General features: G+C 54.6%; 1 protein-coding gene across 1 annotated transcript; it reads left to right on the forward strand.

Moving 5' to 3' along the window:
• Positions 1–1,887: 1,887 nt before the first annotated feature.
• On the forward strand, positions 1,888–6,788 carry LOC135192987 (serine/threonine-protein kinase PAK 3-like). The gene is made up of 11 exons (XM_064176377.1): positions 1,888–2,073; positions 2,325–2,546; positions 3,072–3,138; positions 3,455–3,518; positions 3,671–3,719; positions 4,117–4,226; positions 4,346–4,463; positions 4,863–4,962; positions 5,395–5,591; positions 5,902–6,039; positions 6,669–6,788. The coding sequence occupies exons 1-11, from the start codon at positions 1,888–1,890 to the stop codon at positions 6,753–6,755; spliced, it is 1,338 nt and encodes a 445-aa protein (XP_064032447.1). The 3' UTR covers positions 6,756–6,788.
• The last annotated feature ends 564 nt before the right edge of the window (positions 6,789–7,352 follow it).

Consider the following 7,352-nt stretch of genomic DNA (forward strand, 5'->3'; position numbering starts at 1 on the left):
CTCAGGACTGAGGACAACTCAACAGCAGCCAGCAACGGTTGTTGGCAGCCCAGAAGGGAGCTGTGTGCTGGGCTGCACCCAAAGCAGTGAGAGCAGCAGGACAGGGAGAGGATTCTGCTCTACTCTACTCTGCTGAGACCTCATCTGAAGCACTGTGCCCAGTTCTGGTGACCACAGCGTAACAGGAACACAGAGGTGCTGGAGCAGGTTCAGAGCAGGGCCAAAAAGGCTCCAGGCAGACCTTAGAGCAGCTTTTGTATACCTGAAGGGGGCTACAAGAAAGCTGGGGAAGGACTTTTGACAGGGGCTTGTGGCCTGGCGAGGGCGGAGAGACTGAATTTAAACAGTGGAGATTTCGACTGGAGATCAGGAAGAAATGCTTTACAGTGTGGGTGGTCAGAAACTGGAACAGGATGCCCAAGCAGGCTGTGGATTCCCCATCGTTGGAGGTGTCTGTGGCCAGCTTGGATGACACCTTGAGCGCTCTGGTCTAGTGGATGTGTCTCTGCACATGGGGGTTGGAACTTTCAAGGTCCCTTCCAACCCAACCGACCCCACGGCTCCAGGAATCTGTTCAGCAAGAGGTTACGGAGCATGAGCACTTGTGGTGAGTGTCTGGGACAGAGGAGAGCTGCCCAGGCCCTCCGTGCTTAGGCGCGCAGGGGCCCGGGCAGCTGCGCTGATGTCACAAGCACACCTCGCAGCGCTCTGCTGTGATGCCACTGCCCTGCCGCCTCAGGAGCAGGACCTGACGCCTCGGCGATCGCAGCGCTCTCCCGGTGCGCAGAGCACTCTCCCGTGCCTGCCCTTGCCAGAAGATCCTCTCGGGTAGCTGCCCAGGCAGTCGCTGCGTGGTGCTGCAGAGATGGCAATGCGGCTCCTTGCTGGCGTTGCCTTCCTCTTGGAGTGGGCCACTGCCGCCGGTTCTTTCCTGGACAAGCCCTGGCTGATGGCAGGGCTGTTGGCAAGTGAGTAGAGGCTGTTAGTAGAGAGAGCAGCGAATGTGCCTGCTGTGTGTCTGTGCTCTCGCAGCCTTCCTCAGTGGCCCAGCCGGGTCTTAAACAAGATCACCGCCGAGACACCTCTGGTTTGCTGGAGCTCCTGGCTACAGCCGTGCCAGGGCTAAGGGGCACTGTGGGGAAGCTTTCACGGGGAAACACTGCCAGCAGCTCGAGAGACAGGAGAGTGACAAAGCTGCTTTAGGAGCTCCTGTGCACAGCGGGAAGCATTTTCTTGAGCAAGTTTCTACTTCTTTGACTTGCTGGCAAAGCAGGGCAGAAACTAAACAGCAGAACTGTGCCAAAAGAACAACCTGGTAGAGCATTGTCCTGTTGCCATGAGTGCCAGTGCTGCTGGAGGGCTGCTGCGAAAGAAAGACGCCAGCCCTTTGGGTGTGCTTGCTCTGTGGGGCTGCCCACAGCAGAGGCTGCCGACGCCTCTGATGCCTGTTCCCTTGCTCCTTGCAGATCAGATCGGCCGTGGATTCAGGGCAGCCCATCCCTCGGTGAGTGAGGAAGTCTCCTTTGCTGCTTCTAGAGGGGTGAAGGAGAGAGGAGTGTGCCGTGAGGTGTGCTTGGAATGTGTGTCCTGCCATTCCCTGCACTGGCCAGAGCAGCAGCCCCTTTCTGCACTTGCCTTTCAGAGCTGGGTGCTGCACCTGACTCTCAGCCCAGCTACAAGCCTCTGTGTGTAGGCAGCTCTCTGACAGTGTGCTCCAGTCCAGGTGGGCAAGGGCAGAGCTGGTAACCAGCTGCTACAGGTGGGGAAGGCACAAAGCCAGAGCAGGTAACCAGCTGCCAGGTGTGGCTGGGTGTGATGTGCTGCAAAGTGAGACCGACTGAAGGCTGGGGTGATTTAGTTGTCCTTAGCCACACTGAAAAACATCAAATGGATTCACAAGACAGGGTGGTGACAGCCACTCATGCTCCTGTCTGTCCACAGGACTCGGGGCCAGGAGCAGAGAATGCTGGAGCTGCTGCTGGCTCCGACGAAGAGGAGAAGGGCTTTGGAGAGAGGCCATACAGCTCTGAACATCAACCTCTCAGGCTGCACCAACCCGGAAGCGTAAAATCAGTAAGTGCCAGCCTTGGTCAGCACTGGATTTGGTGTCTTTCAGGGGCATGCTTCTGATCAGACAGCCCTTGGCTGAAGACTCCCAAGGCTACAGTCCTGCCATGACCTGAGCCAACTGCACCTTAGAGCTGAGGCTTGCAGGACTTTAGCCATGTCTAGACTGGTTTCTGGTGGCTAAGCAGACTGAAGTGGTGGGTAGTGATTGCAGCTCCCAAGTGGTGACTGTCACCTGTGCTCCTGTCTGTCCACAGGAGACACCACCAGGATCAGGATGCCTGCTAGATGGATTGGCCTCTGCTGACGAGGATGATGATGGAGCAGGTGGCTATGAATACGAGGACTATGGCAGAGAGGAGCCTGCCAGTGATACATCCGAAAGAGTCAAGGATGTCGAGGCTGAGGATGGCGAGAACTGGGATGATGATTATGAGCCCCTGCCTGTTGTGGTCCCACCATCTGAAGAGAGAAAATCAGTAAGTCCCAGCTCTGGTCAGCACCATGTTTGGTGTCATGCGCAGTGAGAGGTTTCTGATCAGGCAGCTCCCGGATGAAGTCTCTCAGGGCTAGAATCCTGCCATGACCTAGTGTTTCACCAAAGCCACTGACAGCAGCACAATCTGTTGCCTATGTCCCGTAGCCATGAGTCCCCTCGGAATCCTGGGACAGGGAGTGTGAATTCATCACAGGCCCAGGAAAAAGGTGGCTGTGTGTCTTTGAGTGTTGCTGGTGAGAAAGGGAACAGCTTTGCCCAAAGCATCCTTGCAGCCTCTCTGTCATCATTGCAGAGAGTCGCAGTCCCACACAGGTGGCCATTGTGCCCCTGCCATTGTGCAGCCTGCCACTGTGCCTCTGCAGTCTGGGACAGGGACAGCAAACCCACACAGCTCTAGAGCCCTGCATGTGGCAGACTGGATCTTCCTGAGGGTCTGCCCTCCAAGTGCCATTCTGGTGCAAGACTGCAAGCCTCCTTTCTGACTCTAAACCATTTCTCGTCACAGGTGTGGGCATCCTACAGTGAGAGGTGCAGGCAGCAGCAGCCAGATGAGGCCTCCCTGGACAAGCTTGGTATGTGTCCTGTACTCCTGTCTGAGACAGCACTGCACTTTGTGCATGCCTCAGGCCAACCCCCGCCCAATGTTCATCCTCAGCTGAGTGCCAGCAGTCACTCACAGCTTCCTACACAAGCTGAGAGCATCCTTGGAGGCAGCCAGAGCATTCTGGGGCTTGCTGCAGCCTCTGAGGGCAGCTGTGCCTGGGCTGGGTGTGCCTGAGCTTCCTTCTGCAGCCACGGCAAAAGCAGAGATAGTTTCTGCTTGAGTACAAGGCTGTGATCTCCTCTGCTGCATCTTCAAGGAAGCCTCTCGAATTTTGTGTCTTCCAGGGAGCATTGTGAGCATGGGAGAGCCTGAGAGTAAATATGCTGAAGCCGAAAAGCTTGGCCAAGGGTAAGTCCAATCACAGCTATGTCTTCGAGGCACCTGTAAATGCCAGAGGACACTTGGAGCCACTGCAGGCAGCAGAGCTCTCGTGTCTGGGCTGCCTTTTGCTCACAGGTACTAACCCCCTCCTCCTTTCTTTGCTGCTCTTGTGCTCCCAGGAGCTATGGAGCTGTTTATCGTGCTGTTGAGATGGCCACAGAACGAGAGGTGAGTGCCAGGAGTGCCAGCAGCTTCTGCAGCTCTTCATTGCCTTCCCCAGGACTGCAAACTGGGGATGAGGCTTTCAGGTCACCCTCATCCCTTTCCTCTGAAAGTAGCACCAGAAGGCAAAATCCATCCTCTGCTCTCTTCAGCTGCTCAGTGAAAGCTCTGTCAGAGCAAGGGGGTTTCTTTGCTGCAGTAACTCCACATATCTTGTGCCTGTGAGTAGCACCCGAGGCAGCAGAGAAAGGGGAGATTGTCATGTATGAGGGTGAGCTCCTGAGTCTCGGAAGGAGAGAGCTGGGCACAGCTTGCCTATGGCCCCACACAAACACTCACAGTGAGTCCATGCTGGTTTCGTGCAGCAGCCTGCTGAAGCTCATGGGTTTCAATGTCACTGCAGGTGGCCATCAAGCACATCCGTGTGGCTCCAGAGGACGAGGAGTATGTGATAAATGAAATCCTCGTGATGCGGGACCATAAGAGCCCAAACATCGTCAGCTACCTGGACAGGTGAGTGCTTCTGTTCTCACCAGCTGAGGGATCCTCTGCAGAGTGCCAGCCAGAGGTACTCCCTGGCAGAGAAGTGACCTCTTGAACACTGCTCTACTCTGCCACTGTTTTCCTTCCAGCTATCTGGTGGGTGCTGAGCTGTGGCTGGTCCTGGAATATCTGGCTGGAGGCTCCCTGGGGGATGTGGTTAAGGCAACCCAGATGAATGAAGAACAAACAGCAGTGGTTTGCAGGGAGGTAAGGGCTGCCACCTGTGCTTCCAGACATTGGGACAGGGTGGTCCTTCTGCACAGGTGGGTAGAAGAGGAGAGATGGCATCTTCAGAGGCAATAGGGCTTTTCTGTTTTGGCCAGCCAGAGTTTGCCACAGGGAAGGAGGCAGCACAGCCAGTGCAGCAGCAGCCACTCTGCCTGTGCTTTCGGGGGATACTCTGCACCAAAGGACAGAGTGGGCCTTCCTGTGGAAGGTCATTCCTCTGCTAGCACTACAGCAGCAAGCTATGCCTCTGGAGAGCACAAGACTCTGACATTGCTCACAATCCATCTAGAAGTGAAATCTCCTAGCGCCCTTTGCTAGCTCCTGGGATGAACTCAGGCCATGGATTTTTTACCCTCCTGTTTCTGTCTTATCCCTCAGTGTCTGCAAGGTCTGGATTGCCTTCATTCCAACAACATCATCCACAGGGATATCAAAGGCTGTAACATCCTGCTTGGGATGGACGGGTCTGTGAAACTGGGTAAGAAACCTTGGTCAGGGGCTACCTTCCCAGCATGTGGTGTGGGACTGCTTCTGACCGACTGCCAGGTAGCCAGAAGTGATGGCTGTGGCAGTGCCTGGAGCCCTGCTGCCAGCTGAGTGTGCAATTCCAGGATGCAGAGGAGGACAGGAAAGGAAACAAGCGTGGAGAGTGGCTGTGGCTTGGGCAGCTCCTGCCACAGAGAGGGAGTGACAAGAGTTCAGGTGTAGCAAGGCCACTGCATGGAGCTGGAGGCCTTTGTAAAGAGATGGGTTCAGCAGGGCTTTGGCTGCTGTGCTGATAACCACTGCATGGCCGCTTCTGCTGGCAGACCCAAGCGGATGGCCCTAGCAAGCCTGGGTGCAGAGGGTGTCTCTTTGGCTTGCTGTCCCCATTCCTCCTGGCTTTAACAAGGCTTGGTCTTCTTCTCAGCTGATTTTGGCGTCTGCGCTCTGCTCACCCCTGAGCAGAGCAAGAGGACCAGCTACGCTGGAACTCCACACTGGATGGCTCCAGAGATCCTGAAGGAAGAGCCCTATGGTGCCAAGGTGGACATCTGGTCCCTTGGCATCACGGCAGTGGAGATGGCCGAAGGAGAGCCTCCCTTTGCCAGCGAAAGTGACAACAGGGTAAGGGGCACAGCAGTAGATACTGTTGTACAACTGGAGCAGCTTTGCTGTGGGGAAGTCAAAGATGCTGGTGCTGGTGACTCCTTGAGTCAGCCAATGCAGTCAGCATCAAGGCAAGATGCTTTTGACACTGGAATAGCTGTGGCTGCAGCAGGGTGGAGTATTTGTCGGTCCAAAAACGTCATCTCTATGCCTCTGCCAGGGAAGAAGCTGCCCTTGAGACTGGGCCTGAAAGAACTGACAGGGCTCTGGAGGAACATCTGTGGATCTGAAAGAAGCAGATGAAGTCTTGTGCTTCCTCTTCATCTAGGTGTGCGATCTGCTAGCTGCTGGTGAGACACCAAAGCTGCAGAACCCCGAGGAGCTCTCTGCTGCCCTTCTCAGCTTCCTTCAGTGCTGCCTGGAGGTGGATGTGGACAGGCGCTGGTCTGCCAGGGACCTGCTGCAGGTAAACTGCAAAGCAGCTGCAAGTGCAGGGAAGGGTTTCCTCAGCAGCAACACTTGAAGGCATCTATGGACCCTCAGGTGCAATGATGCCAGGCAGGCCCTGCTCCCATGCAAGGCAGAGCTCAGCACCTCAGCACTTCATCATGTATCTGCCTGCTCTTGTCTTGCTGCTGAAACTCTGCACCTCAGCAGCCTTCAGAGCAGCCCTGGGCCTGGACCCTACTGGGATAAACATGTCCTGGAGCTGTTGAGGTTCCCTGAGCAATGGCTGATGCCCCTCAGCCTTTGTGACAGCTAAAGTAGCCCATGGCTTTAGGGAGCAGGAACCAAGGAAGGGTTTTGAGCATTTGAGCTTCCTGGAAGCTACAAGGTCCTGGCACAGCAGCAGCATTCGCAGAGGTCTGGCAGGGCCAAAGTCCCAGCCAGCTGAGAACACCTTGAGAAATGGATTGGCAGCACCATGGGCCATGCCCAGCGTGGTAGCAAGGGACTGGGCAGGGAAACAGAGGGGCAGGTGGTGCCCTCAGTTCTCTTTGTGCTTATGGCTGGGAAGCAGGGGAGCACTGCCTGAGCCTGTGGGCCCCTGAGTTTGGACAGAAATGGTTCATTTGTGTTTCTTCTTCTGCACAGCACCCATTTGTGACATCAGCGGGGCCAGTCTCCAGCCTGATCCCGCTGATCACTGCAGCCAAGGAAGCCAGGAACAGCGGCCATTAGTGCCTGAGGCCGGGTCCTGCTGTGACATCTGGGAGCAGGACTCAGGAGAACAACTCGGCACAGCCTTGGCTCTGGTGCTGCAGCACGGAGGGACAACTCACAGACCCGTCCTCACAGTCTTGGCCTCTCCAACATAAATAGGATTGTTAGTGTTCCCTAGGAATAGATAGGATCATTAGTGTTCTGTAGGAGTAAGTAGGATAAGTTGTGTTCTGTAGGAATAGATAGGATAAGTTGTGTTGTGTAGGAATAGATAGGGTAAGTTGTGTTCTTTAGGAATAAATAGGATAAGTTGTGTTGTGTAGGAATAGATAGGGTAAGTTGTGTTCTTTAGGAATAAATAGGATAAGTTGTGTTCTTTAGGAATAAATAGGACAAGTTGTGTTCTTTAGGAATAAATAGGATAAGTTGTGTTGTGTAGGAATAGATAGGGTAAGTTGTGTTCTTTAGGAATAAATAGGACAAGTTGTGTTCTGGATCCCTTAGATGGATAAGGGGGAGGGAAAGTATAATAAAAGCCCAGGAGTCAAACCAGAATTGATTTAATATAATGCAAAGCCAAAGCGAAGGCCCTGCACAGAAGCAAAAGCAAACTGT

This window comes from Pogoniulus pusillus, chromosome Z (assembly GCF_015220805.1).
Source record: "Pogoniulus pusillus isolate bPogPus1 chromosome Z, bPogPus1.pri, whole genome shotgun sequence".
NCBI classification, from domain to species: Eukaryota; Metazoa; Chordata; class Aves; order Piciformes; family Lybiidae; genus Pogoniulus; species Pogoniulus pusillus.

Excerpts from the sequence above, each read along its gene's own strand:
- LOC135192987 (XM_064176377.1), top strand. The coding sequence starts at position 1,888 with ATGGATTCACAAGACAGGGTGGTGACAGCCACTCATGCTCCTGTCTGT. Across the intron at positions 3,139-3,454 it reads GGCCTCCCTGGACAAGCTTG|GGAGCATTGTGAGCATGGGA; the intron begins GTATGTGTCCTG and ends TGTGTCTTCCAG. Across the intron at positions 4,963-5,394 it reads GGACGGGTCTGTGAAACTGG|CTGATTTTGGCGTCTGCGCT; the intron begins GTAAGAAACCTT and ends TCTTCTTCTCAG.